Genomic DNA, 24,683 nt, shown 5'->3' on the forward strand with positions numbered 1-24,683 from the left:
TAACAGTGCTGAGCTTGTCCATATGTTTGATTTCTAGCCAGAGCGGAGAGAAGCTCTTACTATGGAGGACTCAGCCTGGCCATGTATTACCATTTAATTCCATCTGCTCCATGTAATACCCCATTTCTCCTACAGTGGTAGAAACAGTAAAAATGTGTAGCTGTCTGTAGCTTCAGTTTTGCCTACTTGACCGAAACTTGTTGCTTGTTTAGAGAAGATGTTTTCCAGACATGACAAGCCATATAACTGAATTATCATTATGATTTGAAGGCGTTGTCTGGGATTTTGATATTGCTGATCTATGTTCCAAGAGGCTGTGGCGCTCTATGAGTGCTTAGGCATCTTCCTATGCCAGTGACATCACTAAATATTGGTTACATGGCCTAGGCGCAGCTCAGTCTGTCACGGACATACAGAGACATATGGACATCCCGGCGACAGTGAGTGGCAGGAGATCTGTGAGACTGGCAACACGTGGTTTGATCTGACAGGTTTTCCTTGTGGATCAATACGTGTCTGTGTTGTTTCTGGTAATGGCCACACCCCTTGCCTCCAGGTGTTGCTAATGTGGTCATTTAACCTTCTTTATTTATAGTTGCTTCTCCCACAATGCTGTGCGGTTTATAGCTTCTGTGCCTGTGGATAGTTTGTGGTTGGATCTCAGAGGAGTTCCTGGTGCTTCCATAGCCCCTTTGAAGTTAAGTCTTTCCTTTCCCTTTTGTATTTTGTTTGGATTCTGTGTGTTGCATTTCCCTATTGTTTGTATTGGGCCTGTAGAAGACTCCTGTTCGTCCTTCCTTTTGGAAGAAACAGGTAGTCTCGTCCTTGCCATTTATACCAGGGTTAGATAGGACTTTAGGTATTCCTGCATATGAACTCACCTACCTTTGGGGTCTGTTCATACTGGTAGTCAGTCAGGATTTTGGTTAGGGTTTTGTCATGGTCTTACCTTCCACTGTTCTCCTTCGTTTGACATGTGCTGGCGGCCATCTTGGTTTCTGGGTTTCTTGTAGCCTCCCACCCTGCGGCTTCTCCTTCCCACTGGGAGGAGCTGGATGCCTAGCTCATATATATAGGAGGTCTGTGGCTTCAGTTCCTTGCTTGGTCCTCCTGTGTTCACATGCTTCTAAGACTGCTGCTGCTTCTGGTTCCTGATCCTGGCCTCGTCTGACTACCCCGTTGGCTCCTGATCCTGGCTTCGTCTGACTACCCTGCTGGTTCCTGATCCAGGCTTCGTCTGACCACCCCCCTGGTTCCTGACCTCTGTGTACGCAAGACCCTGCTTCGGTTTAGCCATCCGTTTGGACTTTTGCTTACAGCTTGATTTTCAATAAAGCCTTCTTACTTCCACTTATCTCTTGTTGTACGTCTGGTTCATGGTTCCTTGACATTAGGACCAAGCCATGAATTCTGACGGTACAGGGCCATCCTCGCTACCTACGCTGGTTGCCAGACTTGATCAGCAGGATCACCTGTTGGGTCGGTTCGCTGTGGCGTTGCAAACCCTGCTTGAACGCACGGCTCATTTCGCTTCCGTTGCCGATGGGTCGGTTGTCGCTCCTGGGCCCGCTCCTACTGCCGCTCCGGTTGTTGCGCCAGAGTCTACCCCGACACCTGTTGCTGCGCCTGCGGTGTCTCTGGGTATGACCGGTTCTGCCCCCCTTCCACAGCGCTTTGGGGGAGAGCCAACTCAGTGCGGAGGTTTCCTTAACCAGGTGGGCATTTATTTCGAGTTGCTGCCACATGCCTTTCCTACTGAGAGATCAAAGGTGGGCTTCTTGATCTCGCTGCTCTCGGACAAGGCCTTGGCCTGGGCCAGCCCTTTATGGGAGAACAACAATCCGGTGGTTGCCGAGTTTTCCGGTTTTGTTGCTTCTCTTCGGAAGGTATTCGATGTGCCGGGTCGTGCTGCCTCTGCTGTGAAGCTCCTTATGTCCATCAGACAGGGTTCACGATCCGTAGCTGAATACGCCATTGAGTTTCGTACCCTGGCAGCAGAGGTGGGCTGGAATAATGAGGCTCTGGTCGCTGCTTTCTCTCATGGTCTCTCGGATGCCTTGAAGGATGAGGTTGCAGCTAAGGACCTACCAGTGGAGCTCGAGTCTCTTATTTCTTTCCTGATTTTGATTGACACCAGACTCAGGGAGAGACCTTCCTTTAAGGAGAGCCTGCGGAGGTCTTCTAACAGACTGGCGCCTACGTTTGCTGTCCCACCCGTGCCTCCCTCTCCTCCCACGCCTCCTGGGGATGACTTGTCTGGGGGTGAACCCATGCAACTGGGGTTTGCTCGCCTGTCCGAGGGGGAGAGGGTACTCCGGAGACGCGAGGGCCGATACATGTACTGTGGTCTCGGTGGGCATTTTCGGTTGGCATGTCCGAACCGTCCGGGAAACGCTCGCACCTGAGATCCTGTCGGGGGCAGATCTTGGGTGGAGTCTCCTCGTCCCCGGTTTCCCGTGTTGACAAACCACTGATCACTGTTGTCCTCTCCTGGGTCGGGGGCTCGGTGACGACCCAGGCGTTGGTGGACTCTGGTGCTGGTGGTTTGTTCATTGATAGTGTGTTCGCTGCCGCCAATTCCATTCCTCTGCAGTCTCGAGGTTCCCCACTGGCTCTTGAGGCGATAGACGGCAGACCCCTTCTGCCGCCACACGTGACTCATGAGACCCTTCCAGTGGGGATAGCCATTGGTGCCGTTCACAGAGAGTCGGTCTGTCTCCAGGTGATTTCGTCTCCACACTACTCGGTGGTCTTGGGGTACCCCTGGCTCCAGAAGCATAATCCGACTTTCGATTGGAGATCGGCCGAGATCCTCTCGTGGTCACCGCAGTGTGGGGCTAGTTGCATCCATGGGCCTGTCAAGTTGCTGTGTACTTCCTCGGACTCTCTGTTGCCTCCTGAATACGAAGAGTACCGGGATGTATTCGATAAGGTGCGCGCGGTTGCCCTACCTCCGCACCGCCCATACGATTGTGCCATAGAGTTACAATCTGGTGCCGTTCCTCCTCGTGGCAAAGTCTATCCACTGTCGGTAGCGGAGAATGAGGCCATGGAGGAGTACGTGAGGGAGGCGCTTTCACGCGGACACATTCGCAAATCCTCGTCCCCGGCAGGGGCTGGATTTTTCTTTGTGAAAAAGAAGGGCGGTGAGTTGAGGCCTTGCATCGATTACAGGGGTCTCAATCGCATCACGATCAAGAACGCTTACCCGATACCCTTGATTTCCGAACTGTTCGATCGCCTCAAAGGGGCCACGGTCTTTACCAAACTCGACCTGAGGGCGGCATATAACCTGGTAAGGATCAAGGCGGGCGATGAGTGGAAGACCGCGTTTAACACCAGGACCGGTCATTATGAATCCTTGGTTATGCCCTTTGGGTTGTGCAATGCGCCCGCAGTCTTCCAGGAATTCATCAACGATGTTTTCCGTGACCTGTTGCAGCAGTGTGTGGTGGTCTATTTGGATGACATCTTGGTATATTCTGAATCCATGGAGGCCCACATTATGGATGTCAGACGAGTGTTGCAACGGTTACGAGAGAACAGGCTGTTCAGTAAGCTTGAGAAATGCGAATTTCACCGATCCCAGGTAACCTTCTTAGGTTACATCATTTCCGCTGAGGGGTTCTCCATGGATCCTGAGAAGGTTTCGGCTGTCTTACAGTGGCCCCAGCCCAGTGGTCTCCGTGCCCTGCAGCGCTTTTTGGGCTTCGCCAGTTATTATCGGAAGTTCATCAGGGACTTTTCTATGCTAGCCAAGCCTCTCACGGATCTGACCAGGAAGGGCAGTAATTTCCAGGTCTGGCCGCTCGAGGCCATCCGAGCTTTTGAGGCTCTAAAGTCCGCCTTTGTGTCGGCTCCGATTCTGTCGCATCCCAACCCTGGGTTGACCTTTGTCCTCGAGGTGGACGCGTCTGAGACGGGAGTAGGCGCCCTTCTGTCTCAGCGTAGAACACCCGAGGGTCCTCTGCTTCCTTGTGGGTTTTACTCCCGGAAACTGTCTTCCGCGGAGTGCAACTATCAGATTGGTGACAGGGAGTTATTGGCCATCGTGCAGGCCCTTAAAGAATGGAGGCACTTGCTCGAGGGTTCGGTGGTTCCGGTTCTCATCCTGACGGACCACAAGAATCTGACCTACCTTTCTGAGGCCAAGAGATTGACACCACGTCAGGCCAGATGGGCTCTGTTCTTGTCACGTTTTAATTACGTGGTCTCCTACCTACCCGGTTCCAAGAACATCAGAGCGGATGCCTTATCACGGCAGTACTCCGAGCTGTCCGGGGAGGAGTCGATTCCGACTTCGGTCATACCTCCGAATCAGATCCTGGCCGCCATTCGCACCAGCCTGACCTCTCCCCTGGGTGAGCAGATTTTGGCGGCTCAATCTGGTGCTCCCTCTGGGAGACCCAACGGCAGGTGTTTTGTGCCTGAGGAGTTGCGCACTCGGTTGTTGCGAACCTACCATAACTCCAAGGCCGCGGGGCATCCTGGAAAGAATCAGCTGTCCTTGGCTGTTTCACGTCTGTTCTGGTGGCCTTCTCTACGTTCCGACATCGCCGCATATGTAGCGGCATGCTCCGTTTGTGCCCAGAGTAAGTCCCCTCGGCACCTTCCGTTGGGCCTTTTGCAACCCATAGCCACCGGGGAGCGCCCATGGTCACACCTGGGGATGGATTTCATTGTGGACCTCCCTGCATCCCGAGGCCATACGGTCATTCTCATGATTGTGGATCGGTTTTCCAAAATGTGCCACTGTGTTCCTCTCAAGAAGTTACCCTCTGCACAAGAGTTGGCCACGATTTTCGCCAGGGAGGTCTTCCGGTTGCACGGTTTGCCCAAGGAGATTGTGTCGGATCGGGGGAGTCAGTTTGTGTCCAGGTTCTGGCGCGCCTTTTGCTCCCAATTGGGGATTCATCTCTCTTTCTCCTCGGCCTACCACCCTCAGTCCAATGGGGCCGCAGAACGATCCAATCAGGCCTTGGAGCAATTCCTTCGTTGCTATGTCTCCGATCACCAAGACAATTGGGTTGACCTCCTGCCTTGGGCTGAGTTTGCCAGGAACACGGCGGTGAACTCTTCCTCTGGGACGTCTCCCTTCATGGCCAATTATGGGTTCCAACCTGCCGTGTTACCGGAGGTATTCTCTCCCCAGGATATTCCGGCTGTGGAGGATCACCTTTCCGTCCTACGTGCTTCTTGGGTACAGATCCAGAGGTCCCTTGAGGTCTCTGCGCAGCGCCAGAGACTCCAGGCTGATCGCAGACGAGCGCCCGCTCCTTCCTACCAGGTCGGAGACCGTGTATGGTTGTCCACCCGCAACCTCAACCTTCGAGTGCCCACTCCCAAGCTGGCGCCTCGCTTTGTTGGTCCCTTCCGAGTGCTTCGCAGGGTAAACCCGGTAGCCTATGCCCTTGCGCTTCCTCCTGGCATGCGGATCTCCAACGTGTTTCATGTCTCCCTGTTGAAGCCATTGGTGTGTAATCGTTTCACTTCCTCGGTTCCTCGGCCCCGTCCGGTCCAAGTGGGCAATCGTGAGGAATATGAGGTGAGCAATATCCTGGACTCACGCCTGGTCCGCGGTCGGTTGCAGTTTTTGGTCCATTGGCGTGGTTATGGTCCAGAGGAGCGTTCCTGGGTTCCCTCCGCAGATGTCCATGCTCTTGCTTTGCTCCGAGCCTTCCACGCACGCTTCCCTCAGAAACCGTTCCTTACTCCGCGGAGGAGGGGCCCTTGAGGGGGAGGTACTGTCATGGTCTTACCTTCCACTGTTCTCCTTCGTTTGACATGTGCTGGCGGCCATCTTGGTTTCTGGGTTTCTTGTAGCCTCCCACCCTGCGGCTTCTCCTTCCCACTGGGAGGAGCTGGATGCCTAGCTCATATATATAGGAGGTCTGTGGCTTCAGTTCCTTGCTTGGTCCTCCTGTGTTCACATGCTTCTAAGACTGCTGCTGCTTCTGGTTCCTGATCCTGGCCTCGTCTGACTACCCCGTTGGCTCCTCATCCTGGCTTCGTCTGACTACCCTGCTGGTTCCTGATCCAGGCTTCGTCTGACCACCCCCCTGGTTCCTGACCTCTGTCTACGCAAGACCCTGCTTCGGTTTAGCCATCCGTTTGGACTTTTGCTTACAGCTTGATTTTCAATAAAGCCTTCTTACTTCCACTTATCTCTTGTTGTACGTCTGGTTCATGGTTCCTTGACAGGTTTTCACTAGGAGGTGTCCATCTTCCTTCCCTAGTTCTCAGGCCTGATTCCCTGTTCCCCCCTTCCCTCTTATGCTCAGTTTGGTGTTTCCCTACCACACCAAAGCGTGACACAGTCCCTTTCAAGTGAATGGGCCTGAGCTGCAATGAAAAGCTTAGTTGCTATCCAACGGACAGTGTTGAGCTTGATAAGCTGTGACAAGGCCACAGCATTCACCAGAGCTCCGGTGAGCGTAGTGGCTGCTTCAAACAGCGGATTGGCAGGGACGCCAGGAGTCAAACTCCCATTAATCTGATATAGATGATCTATCTTGGGCCATAAATATCTAAATCCCGGGCCACCTCTTTAAAGAAAAATTAAAAGGACAAATTAACTTCTGCTCTGTGTAACTATATCCAAGGGCAAAGCATCAAGTTAAGATGTTAGCTCTATATTTCTGTGAAGGTTCTTACTCATCCAGGTCATAGCAACTGGACTTGTAGTTTCTCTTGAAGACATTTCTCTAGTCATCTAGTCATTGATTAGAAGAAAGGCAGTTGGTAGGCTACAGAAACGTCTTCAGGAGAAAATACAGCAAGTCCAGTTGCTCTGAGTTATTAATACTGACATTAGCTCTATGTACTGTAGACACATAAGAAGTAGATCCCTCAAAATATCTGAAAGTCATATTTCTGATATTAGATATTAAATTTGGCACATCATTTCCATTTGGTTATCAAACCATTAAAAAATTGTCTTTAAAAAGACAGAAAGGTTTGACTCGCATATTCCTCACATGATGGAAGAAGTGGTTAAAATGATCAGGTGCCCACCTGTGCCTCATTTCTTATCAAGTGTCACACAAAGTAGTTCAAATGATTAGTGGACATGCCACAACATGGTAGGAACAAGCATAACAAAACTGGAGAGTCATAATATACATGCAATTCTATACGGTCTTTCTGTACTAATTGCGAGCGTGCACCTGTCTACCTTAGTACAGCTGGGGCACAGTAGTCACCACGAGGGATGATATGATAATATGAAGCTGCAGCCTCCTACACATTATAATTCATAATACTGATGAGGTAAATTACAGGGGAGTTGGGTTTCCTCTGTGCTCAGCTTCTAATCTGCAGCGATTATACAGCTCACTCTCCAAGAAGTTCTCATAGTTGCTTCATGCTCAGCCTAGACTTTTTATCAATAACACAAATTTTATAATATTAGAAACGACCACCCAAAATTCCATTGAAAAGTGGTGTTCTAGGGGTGGTCTTCTAAAAAAAGATGGCCTTCTCAAAGAAGATGGTCTTCTCAAAGAAGAAGCATGCATAGTATGTTATGGAACTGGAAAGAACAGTGTGCTGCAAAGGAAAATAAAATATATTTATTTATTTATTTAAATATTTTGGTTTTTGCCATTATTTTAGAGGGAATGTGTCATCAGAAAATGAGCTATTGTTCAAATCACATTTTTAGGTTAAGCTAATTTTTGGGAATTTTGGTCAGTTTTTGCTTAATTTTTCCATGTCACTATATGTATACATATACTGTATAATCCTGGAATTTGCACACTGGCCACTAGGTCTAATAATAGGTCATGATTTGCTGTTCTGTACTGGTAACTTTTCAGTAACGGTTCTCATTATCACTACATGCAGCATTACAATGACAAGTAACACCTCAATATAGATAACACAGGTATCCACCATTCACAATAGATTATATCAAAGCTTATCGGCGCCATCCTGACCTCTGCACAGGTCACAGAGCATGCCTAGAAAATTCTCCCATAGAGGTCAATGAGGTCTCCTCCTGACCATTGTGTCTATGGCTCATGTGGCTGCTGTCAAAAGACAGGAAGTCTTAACATATTTTAGGCCTACTGGCCAGTGTGAAAATTGCAGGATTCAACACACTCAATCTGTAATCCATTGCCATAAAGCAAAGGTTATGTTTTGAGGGATCATATTATCTTTTTATTTTAGCAGACAGATGGTCAAGCAACCAGTAGTAGTCTTCCCGATGCTGTCAGTTGAGAAATTACTTCATATGCATGAGTATGACCATATCTATAGTAGGGATAGGAGGGCAAGAACCCCACAGGAGCAAATAGAAGGATCCACACACCAAATATGTCCATTTATCTGAAGAAGGGCAGTGATTCCTCAAAACACGTTACATGTACATGTGGATTCAATAAAGTACTTTCTGGATCATCCCTGGTTTGGCACGTGGATCCTTCTATTTGTTCCTGGGGTATTCTTGCCCTCCTATCACTGTCAGAAATTTGATGGCCATCTCTCTCTGCCACATTTTTTGGAGACCTTGTAACCTGAACATCCAGCAAGATCCGTTGCAAGCATTTAAGGGCTCATACACACAAGCGTGTGCCAGCCGGGCCTGTGCTGCGGACCGCAAATTGCAGTCCGCAATGCACGGGGACCCACCATGGGGCTGCCGCATGCGAATCGTGGACCCATTCACTGGAATGGGGTCAGCGATCCGCATCCAATAGTCCGCACCACAAAAAAGTGACGCACAGACAGAAAACCCACTGAAACGCTCCATAGTGCTTCTGTCGGGCTCCATGACTCCATCCCGCACCGACCTTCCGGATTGCGGACCCATTTAAGTAAATAGGTCCACATCCGTGATGTGGTGCCAGAACGGCCGGGGCCCATATTTTGCAGGCCTGCTGTTTTACAGGCCCGGCCAGCACATGATAACGTACATGAGCCCTAAGGCTGTGGGGCCCCCACAACAACATAAGGTGAAAACACATCTACAAAGCTCTGCATGGCCTCTGTTCTTTGTATTGCAATACTACACTTTATGACGCTCAGCACTATTTTTTGTTCATTTTATAGCCCATTATTCCTGCAGGAGAACAGAGAACTGGGACCCGAATGTCCCAGATCCCACACCCCACTGGTCTGTCCAATTATGACCTATTGATTGTTGGAATCCAATTGTTGGGACGCTACCATTTCTTGTATCTGTAAGTTCCATTCATTTCAGTGGGTAGAGACCCCACATGCACGTCTTGCTTGTCCCCTGAAAATGCAACCTAAAACTTCTACAGAATTATTGCTACAAGAGGCTGATTATTGCAGTACTTACATTGTACAGCACTGTGGTCCAGCCCTCCATGGTTATACACTGGAAGACGGTCAGCACCGCAAATAGGATGTTGTCAAACTGAGTGATTCCATCATTGGGTCCAATCCATTCCTTACAGTCATATCCATCTGGACATCTAGGTACTCCACAGGGTTGAGGAGGATCCAATGCTTCCCATGCTACAATTGTACAATTACAATCAAACAAAACAAACAAATGTGAGTAATTTTGCCCATAACAAACAATTGGAAGCTGCTATATTACGTAGAAAACGTCAGCATTTTTCTTGCTACTAGATGCCACAAGCTCCTCCATGGGATTGCCATTGAAGCTCATGTTCAGGGGGACATAGCTAGGGGGTTGTGGAGGCAGCAGTTCCATCCAAACCCCCCCGCTTCATAGGAAGACACCAGTATGATAACTGGTTTTGTGTGTGTCAATAGACGGCAGCCATTTTATTTCTCCTATTGATTGCTCACCAGACAAAATGAGGCATTATAACTAATGAAAGGTATTTGGGAATATATTTATAATAAAGTAATATTTAAGTATTTTCATTTTCTTAACTCCCGGAGAACCCCTTTAAAGAGAATGTGTCACCAGAAAATGACCTGTTTTTTAAATCAAGTTTTTTTTAATGTTAAAGTGGCACTCCCACAATTTTTTTTATTCTGTGACCTTAGAAAGATGCATCTGTAGTGAAAGGTAATCTTCTCACCAGTGACTGTATTTGTGAGTAATAACCTCTCTTCTGATGCTCAGCTGTGTCATGTGACCAACTCTCAGGACCATTTTAAAACTTGGATCCAACTCGGCTTCTGTTCTGAGGTACCAGTCGGAACCAAAGCCGAGTTCACACCCAAGTTTTTAATTGTAATTTTTTTTTTTTTAGTTTAAAAATCAACTACCAAAGTTACTCACGAAGTCTCGCAAGACTTTGAGAATAACTCACTTCGCCTCATTGGAGGCCGTACATTTTAATGCTGTATGGAGACGGATCTCCGTACGCATTAAACCGAAGTTTTGGGTGAAGCGACTTTGGACCTAAGATCTGAAGCTCACTTCGCTCATCAGTAAATACCGTAAGCTGTAATATTGTGAATGGCGGATCCTGTGTTATCTATATAGATATGATATCTGTCATTCTAATCCTACCTGCGATGACAATGTGATAGATCCTGAAAAGTTACCTGGACAGAACAGGGAGTATTGACATATTATTAAGCATTGTGGCCAGTGCAAAAATTGCATGATTTTAGGATTATAATTTTTTTTATGTAGATTGTGACACGGAAAATAAAAACCACCAAAAAGTCTAATTGTTTAATATAAAATGTGATTAAAACAGTCATTTTGGATGACACATTCCCCTGAAGGCTGTGAGTCTACGGCGCATTGTCATTAGTAATTTGCAGTAAAATTGCAGGATCAGCATGGCTGTCCAGTGACTGTTTGCTCATGGGAAAAGAGTACCAGGGAGGCAGCGATGTCTCATCTTATTTGCCAGAATCCCCCAGTCTTAGGCCTCTTTTTTTCCCGCTTACGGGCAGTTTTTTTGCGTTCCGTATACGGAACCATTCAGTTAAATGGTTTTGCAAAAAAAAAATATGGAATGTACTCTGTATGCATTCCGTTTCCATATTTCCATTTTTCTGTCCGTTCAAAGATAGAACATGTCCTAATTTTGCCCGCAAATCACGCTCCGTGGCTCTATTCAAGTCAATGAGTCCGCAAAAAAAAATGAACACATACGGAAATGCATCCATATGTCTTCCGTATCTGTTCCATTTTTGCAGAACCATCTATTGAAAATGTTATGCCCCGCCCAATTTTTTCTATGTAATTACTGTATACTGTATATGTCATACGGAAAAACGGAACGGAAAAACGGAACAGAAACGAAAATACAACGGAAACAAAAAACTGAACAACGGATCCGTGAAAAACGGACCGCAAAACACTGAAATAGCCATACGGTAGTGTGAAAGAGGCCTTTGGGTCCATTCACACAGCCGTGTGTGCTTTGCGGATCCACAAATCCGTGGATCCGCAAAACACGGACACCGGCAATGTGCGTTTCACATTTTGCGGACCGCACATCGCCGGCACTTAATATAAAATGCCTATTCTTGTCCGCAATTGTGGACAAGAATAGGACATGTTCTATTTTTTTCGGGAACGAAATTGCGGACCCGGAAGTGCGGATCCGCAATTCCGGGTCCGGGCAGAACATCGTGCTGCCCCATAGAAATGAATGGGTCCGCAATTCCGTTCCGCAAAATGCGGAAAGAAATTGCGGACGTGTGTAAGGACCCTTACTGTGACTCCCTGGTAACACGCTGTGGCTGTAGAGCGCCTCCTGCACGTTTCATGAAGATTTAGGTAGCCACTTAATTTGATGAATTATGCAGCATATTATTCAATCTATACAGCATTTAGGGCTCATGCACACAAACGCATTTTTTGTCCGCATCCGATCTGCATTTTTTGCGTGTGGGATGCAGACCTATTCACTTCAAGGGAGCTGCAAAAGATGCAGACAGCACCCCATGTGCTGTCCACATCCGTATGTCTGTCCGTGGCACCCGCAAAAAAAATAGAACACATCCTATTCTAGACAAGGATAGGACTGTTCCATAAAGGGCAGGACGTTCCATTCCGCAAAATGAGGAATGCGCATGGCTGGTATCCGTGTTTTGCGGATCCGCAATTTGCAGACTGCAAAACAGACTACGGTCGTGTGCATGAGCCCTTATACACTGCACAGATGCATCAGAGCAATATGGCGTATACATACCCGACTGGTTCCTGTAACAGGCTTTGTGCAGTTTGCCGCTGTAAAACTCAAGTCCAATAATTGCAAACATAAGAATGGCAAAAAAAAGCAGCAACCCAATCTGAAGTAGAGGGACCATCGCCTTCATTATGGATTTCAAGACGATTTGTAAACCTGTGAGGAACAAAACACGTTCATAAGAAAGCAGCTTGGACTTAAAGGGTTTGTGTCATCTGAGACATTGGTGGCACATCTGGGCCCCGCAACTATCTCTAGAACGGGGCCCGAGTGATAGCGAACCTCGCAAGCACAGCCACCCTCATATAGTTACATGGTTAATACGGTTGACAAAAGACCATCGCGTTCAACCAGCGGATGGGTGGGGATGCGAATCCCAGAACGGGATTCACTTCTATGGGAGTTCCGAAAATGGCTGAGCACTGGTTCAGTTATTTCCAACAGTCCCACAGAGGTGGATGGAGAGCTGTGCTTTACATTTACTTCTATGGGACATACAAGCATGTTTTATCTTTCCGTCTATGTAGCTGTACGAGGGCTTGTTTTTTGCAGGAAAAGTTGTAGTTTTTAATGCCGCCATTTTGGGGTACACATAACTTTCTGATAAAATTTTATTAACTCTTTCTGGGAGGGAGATGGGAAAAACTGCATTTCTGCCACTGCGTTTTTACGTTGTAAATTTCACGGCGTTCATTTTCCAGTATAAATAACATAATATCTTTATTCTCTGGAGAAAATAAACTCCAGTGACATAAGTAGATATTCTTGCTTAGTGAATTTTATTAGTTATGCGGCTTAGGCGTGACGCTTCGGCCTACAAGGCCTTTTTCAAACTGGTGCCGCTCTCTGGGAAGGTAAGGAGGTGTTGTGTGAAGGCGATGGCTAAATGTGGCCAGGAGGATGCCATTTTTATTATCTGGGTCAGTACAATTACAGTGATACCAAATACATATAGTTCTTTTTTTTTTTACGTTTTACTACTTTTTTGCAATAAAACACCTTTTTTTTTTAAGGAAAATTTTTTTTTTTGCATCTTTTGCATCACCGCTTCCCAAAACCCAAACCTTTTTTCTTTTTCTTTCTATGGAGTTGTGTGAAGGCTTGATTCTTGCGGGAGGACTTCTCGTTCTTTCATTGGTATCATTTTGGAGTAAATTAAGCTTTTTGATTGCTTGTTATTAAGTTTTTTTGGTGGCAACTAAGAATAAATGAGCAATTCTGTCTTTTTTTTTTTTTACATTTTTTCTTGGCATTCGCTGTAGGGGATAATTTACGTGATATTTATGTAGTCTAGGTCATTACGGACGCGGCAATAGCAAACATATGGGGGAGATTTTTATTTATTTTTTTCATTGACTTTTTTTCATTGAAAAGCGTATTTTCAATAGAAAAAAGCGTATTTTTTTAATGTAATTTTTTAATGTAATGTGTTTTTTTTCTTTTATTACCACTTAATAGTCCCACAAGGGGACTATAACAGGCAGCATTTTGATTGCTTTTAAAATGTAATGCACTATGCCTATAGTGCATTGCATTTTAATGGCAATGCTATTCTGACATTGAAATTACTCAAGGCTGGTCTGGGGCCTACATGAGACTCCAACCAGCCTTCACACACATCGGCACCCCGCGATTGTATTTGCGGGGTGCCGATGGGAAACAAAAGGAGTCCGCTCCCTCTGTCAGCACTTTACATGCGGCAGGCACCATTGGCTGACCTGTTACATGTGCGCTTGGCAGCTGAAGACATCTGTGTTGGTCCCATGTTCATATGTGCCCGCATTGCTGAGAAAAATGATGTTTTTATATATGCAAATGAGCCTCTAGGAGCAAAGGGGGCGTTGACATTACACCTAGAGGCTCTGCTCTTTTTGCAAATGCTGTGACCCTCTCTACTTTGATTGACAGGGCCAGCCGTGATCACATTTTCACTGCCTGGCCCTGTCAATCAAAGTGCAGGGGGTGTGGCAGTTGCACAGAAAATGGAGCCTCTAGGTGTAATGGCAACGCCCCCATTGCTCCTAGAGGCTCATTTGCATATATGAAAACAGCTGCCAAGCGCACATGTAACCTCTAAGATGATGCCCCCATTTTGCGCCACTTAAAGTTAGTTAGGCCTATATTCTTTGATTGCAGTCTTGAGAATTTGTTGGGCGGATGACTGTCATTAAGATTCCCCCGAATAGAAATTTATAGACTGCAAGTTTTTGCAGGGCCGCATCATGACTTTTCATCATGTACAGATCAAGGACTCGTCAGCAATCCCTATGATATAAATAATTCTGGATATTTTTTTTTCCCTACAACTCTGTGTTCTGTGTATTGTTCTTCCATTAATACAATTACACTGGAAATTATTAAATTGACAACTAGGCTTTACCATTTCCCTTGTCAATAAAGAGTGTCCTTGCAGAGTCCAACACTATCAGCAGTGAATGGAAAGTATGTCCCCATTAACAAGGAGAATGGGAACACACCGCACACAATATAGTCATCATCAATATCAGATCGGCACTCCCGCCGTTTAGCTGTATGAACAGAGGGCAAGCGCCATGCCCGCGTGCCGTCTCCTGTCTCTCTTCCTATTTGCCATAGACATAGCAGCAGCGAGCAGGAAGTGAGACGGGAGACGGCGCACGCGCGCACAACCGATCGGTGGGGATGCTGGGTGTCGGACCCTCGTCGATCTGATATTGATTATCTATCCTGAGGATAGGTCATCAATATTAAAAGCCTGAAGAACCCCTTTAAGTAAAGATGCTCCATAGTTGTTAATTCAGGTGAAATGTAAGAATTTACTAAAAATCTATATGTGAGAACAAACAATTTTTAAAGGGGTTGTGCCCAGTGTTCAAGTTATGCTCTATCCGTGTCCGTTCCATTTTTTTTGTGAACCGTTTGCGGAACCATTTATTTCAATGGGTCCGCAAAAAAACTGAAGTTACTCCGTGTGCATTCCGTTTCCGTATATCCATTCTGCAAAAAAATAGAACATGTCCTATTATTGTCCGCATTGCGGACAAGGATAGGACTGTTCTATTAGAGGCCGGCTGTTCCGTTCCGTAAAATACAGAATGCACTCAGACGTCATGCGTATATTTTCGCGGATCAGTTTTCTCAGCAGATCGAGCATGTGCCCTGCTGCTCCAATAACTCTCTATGGGATTGCTAGAAGCAGCCAAGCTCTGTACTCTTTGGCAGTCCCATGTACAGCCTGCGGTTCATTCAGGACGGGGTAATAAGTCCCCGTTCTCAGGATTCCTCCCCCCCCCCCCCGATTAATTAGTTACCCCCTCCTGTAGATAGTAGATAACTTGAAAACTTGGCACGACCTCTTTAATGTCATGAACATGCAGAATTTTACCAAATACATTTTAATCTAGATTGAAAAATGAAAAGATTGTGGAAAATGATAAAACAACTTCTTGAAAAAAACTAAAAATACTTACTTGGGATTCCAGAGACCAGTTTCAGTGGCCTGAGTACACGCACTGCCCGCAAGGTGCGTAGGTCTATATGAGTATTAAAGTGAGTACCGGCCGTGGCCAGAATGCTGCAATAGAAACATAAAAGTATGAGTAACACGTTACGCCAAACATCGCAAAATTACCTTATAGTCTTGGTGTGCATTAACATTCTGGAGTATTGTCCAGAACAACTTTAACATACTAGGACTAGGCTTAGGTTGGTCGGTGTCATGTGCAGTGGGGTTTATGCCCCCCAAGGCCAGCCTTGTCAATCACTCAATGACCATTCAAAGCTGAAGTAATGGGCACAACTCTATCTTTTAAATGACCCCCAGAGCACCAATAAGGATGAAAACTGAAGGAAGAATCACTACCCAGCTCTAGATATTGCATTGAAACCTACAAACCGGATTCCCAAAAAGTTGGGACACTAAAAAAATTGTGAATAAAAACTGAATGCAATGATGTGGAGATGGCAAATGTCAATATTTTATTTGTAATAGAACGTAGATGACAGATCAAACGTTTAATCCGAGTAAATGTATCATTTTAAAGGAAAAATACGTTGATTCAAATTTTCACGGTGTCAACAAAACCCCAAAAAGTTGGGACAAGTAGCAATAAGAGGCTGGAAAAGTAATATTGAGCATAAGGAAGAGCTGGATGACCAATTAACACTAATTAGGTCAATTGGCAACATGATTGGGTATAAAAAGAGCTTCTCAGAGTGGCAGTGTCTCTCAGAAGCCAAGATGGGTAGAGGATCACCAATTCCCACAATGTTGCGCAGAAAGATAGTGGAGCAATATCAGAAAGGTGTTACCCAGCGAAACATTGCAAAGACTTTGCATCTATCGTCATCAACTGTGCATAACATCATCCGAAGATTCAGAGAATCTGGAACAATCTCTGTGCGTAAGGGTCAAGGCCGTAAAACCATACTGGATGCCCGTGATCTCCGGGCCCTTAAACGACACTGCACCACAAACAGGAATGCTACTGTAAAGGAAATCACAGAATGGGCTCAGGAATACTTCCAGAAACCATTGTCAGTGAACACAATCCACCGTGCCATCCGCCGTTGCCAGCTGAAACTCTACAGTGCAAAGAAGAAGCCATTTCTAAGCAAGATCCACAAGCTCAGGCGTTTTCACTGGGCCAGGGATCATTTAAAATGGAGTGTAGCAAACTGGAAGACTGTTCTGTGGTCAGACGAGCCACGATTCGAAGTTCTTTTTGGAAATCTGGGACGCCATGTCATCCGGACCAAAGAGGACAAGGACAACCCAAGTTGTTATCAACGCTCAGTTCAGAAGCCTGCATCTCTGATGGTATGGGGTTGCATGAGTGCGTGTGGCATGGGCAGCTTGCATGTCTGGAAAGGCACCATCAATGCAGAAAAATATATTCAGGTTCTAGAACAACATATGCTCCCATCCAGACGTCATCTCTTTCAGGAAGACCCTGCATTTTTCAACAAGATAATGCCAGACCACATTCTGCATCAATCACAACATCATGGCTGCGTAGGAGAAGGATCCGGGTACTGAAATGGCCAGTCTGCAGTCCAGATCTTTCACCTATAGAGAACATTTGGCGCATCATAAAGAGGAAGGTGCAACAAAGAAGGCCCAAGACGATTGAACAGTTAGAGGCCTGTATTAGACAAGAATGGGAGAGCATTCCTATTTCTAAACTTGAGAAACTGGTCTCCTCGGTCCCCAGACGTCTGTTGAGTGTTGTAAGAAGAAGGGAAGATGCCACACAGTGGTGAAAATGGCCTTGTCCCAACTTTTTGGGGATTTGTTGACACCATGAAATTCAGATTCAACATATTTTTCCCTTAAAATGCTACATTTTCTCAGTTTAAACTTTTGTTCCGTGATTTATGTTCTATTCTGAATAAAATATTAGAAGTTGGCACCTCCACATCATTGCATTCAGTTTTTATTCACGATTTGTATAGTGTCCCAACTTTTTTGGAATCCGGTTTGTATAAGGGCTCATGCACACAAACGTATTTTCTTTCCGCTTCCCTTCCCTTTTTTTTTGCAAACTGTATGAGGAACCTTTCACTTCAATGGGTCCGCAAAAACAACGGAAGGTACTCTGTGTGCATTCCGTTTCCGTATTTCCGTTCAGCAAAAAAGTAGTGCATGCCCTATTATTGTCAGCAAATCATGGTCCGAGGCCCCATTCAAGTCAATTGGTCCGTGAAAAATACGGAACGTAGAACAAACACATCCGTATGTCATCCGTATTTTAACTGTATTTTGCGGATCCATACTGCAGAAATGCTATGCCCAGCCCATATTGCTCATCTGTTTGGTTAATAATAAGTTACTGTTTCCATTTCACATCCGCAAAAAACGGATCAAATACCAAAACCATACGGATATGTTTTGTGGATTAACGGAACGGAAGAGGACCTAAATCAGAGAAAAAAAAGCCTCAGATACGGAACAACGGATCTGTGAAAAACAGACCACAAAACAACAACGGTCGTGTGCATGGTGTTTTTCACCCTTGAGGAGGGTTTTTTAGGTTAATCAATGGCAGTTTTTAGAATCCGCAGCATGCTCTGGCTCTAGCATTCTTCCCCCATTGCCTGGCATTTTTCTCCCATAGACCTCAAGTGGCTTATTTTGCAGCTTTAAAAAATGCATACGCAATGTGTGTTTGCGTTTTTAATTATGTTTTTTTTTTGCCATATATTATTCCCATACAGCTCTACAGAACAAGAGCTCCAAAAAATGCACAACACACAATCACTGAAGGAATTCACTGATTAGACACTGACCAAACATTGACTCTGGCCTCATTCACATTCTGTTTTTTACTGACGTGAGCTGTCCACATTTTCCACGGACAGCACACCTTTCCATTGATTTTAATGTGTTTGTTCACACATCAGTATTTTTTACTGACTGTGGGTCAGCAAAAAAAAAAAATCACAGGAACATGAACTACTTTGGTCTGTGATGTGCACCAAACACACGGACATAACATAGATGACATCTGTGTTTGGTCCGTTTTTCACTGACCACTGATAGGAGTTGCTCTGAAATTAATACAGATGGACCAAACATGGATTCTTTACCCTGGGCTCACACCTGAGCGTTCTGAAAGGAGCGCTTTGTATGCGCGATTGTACCGGCGTTTACAATCGCGCATACAGAGACAAGCAAACGCCCATTGTCGCGCGTTCCCGAAAGTCTATGTACGGGAACGCGCGACAAAACGCCCCAAAGAAGCTCAAGAACTTTTTTGAGCGTAGGGCGTTTTTTAGCGCGTTCAAACGCGCTGTAAAACGCTCGAGTGTGAACCAGGGCCATAGGGAAGCATTGGTTTTCATGTGTTGAGCGTTTTACAGCGCGTTTGAACTTGCTGTAAAATGCTCAGGTGTGAACCCAGTGTTAAGGATGAAATACAGACAGATTTTTTTTACTGGACATTTTCAAATGGACATGGAAATGTGAATGTGGCCTAAGGGCCCCGGCCATTTGTGCACCGCATCACAAATGTGGACCCATTCACCTGAATGAGTCCACAATCTGGAAGGTGCGGTGCGGAATGGACGGGAAAAACTACGGAGAGTTTCCATGGGGTTTCTCTCCGTGCCTCCGCACCGCAAAGAAATAGTACATGTTCTATTTTTTGCGGTACGTATGGATCATGGACCCATTCATGTTGCCCGTGCATTGAGGACCGCAGATTGTAGTCCCAAATGCACGGAACGGCCGGACAACGGCTGTGTGCATGAGCCCTAAGTGTGAGTTGACGTAGGTTTTTTTCTGCCGTTTTTCTGCACTCTTGCACTTTTAGTAGTGTTTTTTGCACCTGCAGTTTTTTTTGTGTTTTGGTAGTGAAAACCATAGGTCCAGATGTTGGCTGAAGGTTATAGGAAATATGAAATGTAGGACATACGGTACAAGTGTTTTTTTTTTTTTGCTCTTTTCCATTACATGGCTTTTTTTGTTGTCTTTCTGGCATCTTTTAAAAAATGCAGCGTGCCGGAGATCATGGTGTTTAGTCAGGAGTTTGGTTAACTTTGTTAAAGCAGAAAAATATTTTCTACTTGTTACCGTTTCTACTTTAGGTGAAAAATTCTATATTGGAAACGCAAGCTGGACTATCAGACTTTCTGGATTACCAGATGCCCGTTTCATACATCCTGCTGAACATAAGTATTAAAATATATATTTAACAGAAAAATCATTGGAATACCTGACAGACATTAAGATTGAGCAATAAAAAGATCCTGGCAATTTAGAAAATACTAAATTGGGCCTTTGTTCAACTAATTTCTTTAATTATAGACCAGAGTTTCCCTCCCTACTGTGATTCCAACAAACTCTGTAATTAGCAATCTAAAATGTTGTTCTCCAGCCAGCCCCTTCCAACCAATCCATCTACTTGACAATGGCCATTAGTAAACTTGTTTAGCGTAGCAACTGCTTACCTACAAATCTACAGAGCGCGTAGTGTGACAATTGTATTTACATAAAAAATAAATAAAAATCACTGTTTAATGTGAAAAACCTCAAAATGGAAAAAAAATATATATATACAGTATATATATATATATATATAAAATGAGTTGGGGGGATGTTTGCGGGATTGGTGTTGTCGCAGCAGCTGTGGCAGTGGGAGGTTCTTGAAGTTACCAGGTTGCTGAGGAGGGGAGGGCCCTACAGTTGGGGCTGGACTCCCTTGGCTGGTGGTTGGTGGAGGATTTAAGGGGTCCATCAGTTGGTGGAGGATTTAAGGGGTTCATCGGTTGGTGGTTGGTGGAGGATTTAAGGGGTCCATCGGTTGGTGCCTCCGAGCTGTTGTTTAACAGCTGCAGGCAAGGTGGAGTTCCCCGTATGGGATTTAATTATTTTAGGCTTCGAGGACCTTCCTCCGTTGGTAATGATCATAATCTGTATGGATGTAAATAATAAAATGGCTGCTGTGGCCGATTAAAATCCACTGCTGTCAGAGTTGTTATTGGGTAAAGGGAAAAATGATCCTGGGACATAGGTTGGAGGGTCAGCGGACCAGTAACCAGTACCAACAGTCATGTGCCTTTTAGGCTACATTCAGACGACCATATAATTGAGTCCGCATCCGTTCAGCAATTTTACAGAAGGGTGTGGGCCCATTAGATGCAGACAGCACACAGTGTGCTGTCCGCATCCGTAGTTCCGTTCCGCGGCCCTGCAAAAAACAGAGCATGTCCTATTCTTGTCCGCAATTGCGGACAAGAATAGGCATTTTCTATGGTAATGGCAGCATGTGCTATCCGCAAATTGCAGAACGCACACGTGCCAGGTATCCGTGTTTTGTGGATCCGCAAAACATTATGATCATGTGAATGTAGCGTTAGGCTGTGGCCACTGATTGACCAGTAGCTGTGACGCGCATGTGGACAATACGTCACACTTCATTCCAGCAGCGGGAACCGAAAACAGCAGCAACCGACACATGACATTTCTTATTTCTGCACTCTGTCCTGCCTTGGGTTCTTGGTCTCAGAGAACTCCTTTAACTCTGCATAATTTCAGAATAATTCAAGAAACCTAATAGAACAGACTGTTTCCACCATACATACTGTACAGCATGGGTGTCAAACATGCGGCCTGCAATGAATATCTTTGCGGCCCGGCAAGTATCTCTGAACATGAGCGCGCTGCTATCGGCGCGCTCATGTTCTCTCAGCAGCACAGGGAGAAGGAAGCTGTCCTCCCTCCCCCTGTGCTGCTGCCGCTGCCACCAATGAGAAGAGAGGGGGGGGGGGAGAAGGGGCGGGCGCACTGCGCCACCAATGAGGATAGAGGGGGGGGGAGGAGGGGCGGGCGCACTGCGCCACCAATGATCGGACTATTTCCACACAGAGCGGCGCCCAGCGATGTCCCAGCACTCACCATTAGTCCTGGGCGCCGCTCCGTTCGCCTGCAGTGCCCCATTACTGTCTCCTCTCCTGCTCCACATGCTGCTGATTACTATCGGAGCGATGGGAGGAGACATCAGCTTCACTAGTGGGCGTTCCTTCTCCCTGCGCTGCGATTGGACAGCGCTACAGCCAGGAAGAAGGAACGCCCACTAGTGAAGCTGATGTCTCCTCCCATCGCTCCGATAGTAATCAGCAGCATGTGGAGCAGGAGAGGAGACAGTAATGGGGCACTGCGGGCGAACGGAGCGGCGCCCAGGACTAATGGTGAGTGCTGAGACATCGCTGGGCGCCGCTCTGTGTGGCCTGATAGTGAAAGAAGTTTAACACAATACAGGAGGCGGGTGCCGGCAGCAGAATCGCATTGCCGGCACCCTGCCGCTGACAGGGAGCTGCGATCAGAGGCAGTTAACCCCTTAGGTGCCGCACCTGAGGGGTTAACTGCTGATCTGCCAGTACCAGCCTCCTGTATAAAGGGGTAATTTATCATTGGTGGTGCAGTGTGCCCCCCCCCCCTTAACCCCCCATCCCATTAAAATCATTGGTGGCACAGTGCGCCAGCCCCTCTCAACCCCCCCAGTATTAAAATCATTGGTGGCAGTGGCCACAGGGACCTCTCCCCTCCCCCTCATTGGTGGTGCAGTGGCAGCTTCTGATCGGAGCCCCAGCTGTGTAAGCCTGGGGCTCCGATCAGTTACCATGGCAGCCAGGACGCTACAGAAGCCCTGGTTGCCATGGTAACATCCCTGATGCTGTGTGCACAAGGCACAGAGCAGCAGGGACAGTGTGAAGTCCTATTCACCCTGATAGAGCTGAATAGGACAAGGGATGAAAGATCCCAGGTTCTCGCCCCTAAGGCTACTTTCACACTTGCGTTCAGAGCGGATCCGTCTGAGACGGATCCGCTCATATAATGCAGACGGTGGATCCGTTCAGAACGGATCCGTCTGCATTATATTGTAAAAAAAATTCTAACTGTGAAAGTAGCCTCAGACGGATCCGTCCAGACTTTTACATTGAAAGTCAATGGGGGACGGATCCGTTTGAAGATTGAGCCATATTGTGTCATCTTCAAACGGATCCGTCCCCATTGACTTCCATTGTAAGTCTGGACGGATCCGCTTGCCTCCGCACGGCCAGGCGGACACCCGAACGCTGCAAGCAGCGTTCGGGTGTCCGCCTGCTGAGCGGAGGCTGAACGCCGCCAGACTGATGCATTCTGAGCGGATCCGCATCCACTCAGAATGCATTAGGGCTGGACGGATGCGTTCGGGGCCGCTTGTGAGAGCCTTCAAACGGAGCTCACAAGCGGACACCCGAACGCTAGTGTGAAAGTAGCCTAAGGGGGGAAATAGTTATTAAATAAAAAGTGTAAAAAAAAAAAAGTTAAAAAAACCCCCCACCAAAATATGAAGTATAAATCACCCCTTTTTCCCAATTTCACATATATAAAATATATAAATAATAAACATATTACATATCGCCACGTCAGAAAAGTCCAAACTATTAAAATATAAAAAAAAATCTAGGTGGTGAACGCCGGAACAGAAAAAAATAAATAAAAACTGCGCGATTCTCCATTTTTTTTATGCGGCCCACATAAACTTAAATTTTGTTTTTTTGGCCCATGTTAGCCTTTGAGTTTGACATGCTTGCTGTACAGGGTTACATACATACTGTACAGGGTTACACGCCGCATGTGAAAATGGGGTGTTGCTTCACACATACAGGTTACCTGTGAGGTGCAGCCTAATTTCCAAGTATGACAGGACTGCACTGACCCCCTATACATTAGCACACATTACCGGCCTCCATCTACAAGCTGCTGCCTGTGGCCACATCACTGCTGAAGCTAGTCACTGGCTGGAGAGGTGAATGTGACCATGGCCATAGCCAGCCTGATGCAAACAGCGCGGGGACTGGAAGATGGAGACAGCGGGTGCAGTACGGAGAACATCATGGGGCAGGTAAGTGTGAACTTCTGGGACTCACAGAAGAAGATGCTCATAGTTGTAATAAACTAGTCTGTATGCACAGATGCTACACTTACTACCGGAGAGCAGTGCAAGAATAATTACTTGAGAAACATCACAATCATGCTTCAGTGTACAGGATAAGGGCTCATGCACACGACCGTATATATTTTGTAGTCCGCAAAACACGGATCCGCAAAAAATACGGATGATGTCTGTGTGCACTCTGTATTTTGCGGAACAGAACAACTGGCCCCTAATAGAAGAGCTCATGCGGTTCTCAAAACACAGATCCGCAAAAATACGGATGACGTCCGTGTGCATTACATATTTTGTGGAACGGAACAGATGGCCCTTAATACAACAGTCCTATCCTTGTCCGTAATGCGGACAATAATAGGACATGTTCTATTCTTTTGAAGAACGGACATACGGAAATGGAATGCACACGGAGTAACTTCCGTTTTTTTGCAGACCCATTACAATAAATGGTTCCGGATACAGCCCGCAAAAAAAACAAAAAAAACACAACAGACACGGAAAGAAATTACGTTCGTGTGTATGAGCTCTAACACTGCAGGACGGAAAGGGTATTTAAAACGTGCCTAAACTTTTAAACAATGTTATTAAAACCTATTCTAAGGCCTCATGTACACGACCGTATGTATTTTGCGGTCTGCAAAAAATGGATCCGCAAAACATACGGATGACGTCCGTGTGCATTCCGTATTTTGAGGAACGGAACAGCTGGCCCATAATCGAACAGTACTATCCTTGTCCGTTATGCGGACAATAATAGGACATGTTCAAAAAATGTTTGCAAAATGGAAATACGGAAACGGAATGCAGACGGAGTAACTTCTGTTTTTTTTAGGACCCATTAAAAAGAATGGTTTCCGTATACGGTCCGTAAAAAAAAAAACAGAACGGACATGGAAAGAACATACGTTCGTGTGCATGAGGCCTAAATCGCATATTATGAATTTTTGGAATATACCTTATTTATATATTTTTTACATTTTCTTTACTTTGTCAGTAGTGTACAGATTCTACTATAGGTCTTTAGTGAGCGATGTACAGGCAGCAGCAATCTTCGCTGCGCTCGCTTCTGTCTGCTAAAGCTTTGCCTGTATCAATGTGGTGTGCAAGGCTTTTCGCAGAGCGGGCGCAGGCAGGAGCTTTGCCTAGCATATTGCTCCTCCTGCCT

General features: G+C 46.1%; 1 protein-coding gene across 1 annotated transcript in view; it reads right to left on the reverse strand.

Moving 5' to 3' along the window:
- CACNA1E (calcium voltage-gated channel subunit alpha1 E) overlaps positions 1-24,683 on the reverse strand; it is a 611,438-nt gene that overhangs the window by 171,729 nt on the left and 415,026 nt on the right. The window contains 3 exon segments of the mRNA XM_044301096.1: positions 9,308-9,486; positions 12,105-12,257; positions 15,551-15,654. Of these exon segments, the coding sequence (XP_044157031.1) occupies positions 9,308-9,486; positions 12,105-12,257; positions 15,551-15,654 (436 nt within the window).

The sequence above is a fragment of the Bufo gargarizans genome, chromosome 7 (genome assembly GCF_014858855.1).
Source record: "Bufo gargarizans isolate SCDJY-AF-19 chromosome 7, ASM1485885v1, whole genome shotgun sequence".
In the NCBI taxonomy this organism is placed as follows: Eukaryota; Metazoa; Chordata; class Amphibia; order Anura; family Bufonidae; genus Bufo; species Bufo gargarizans.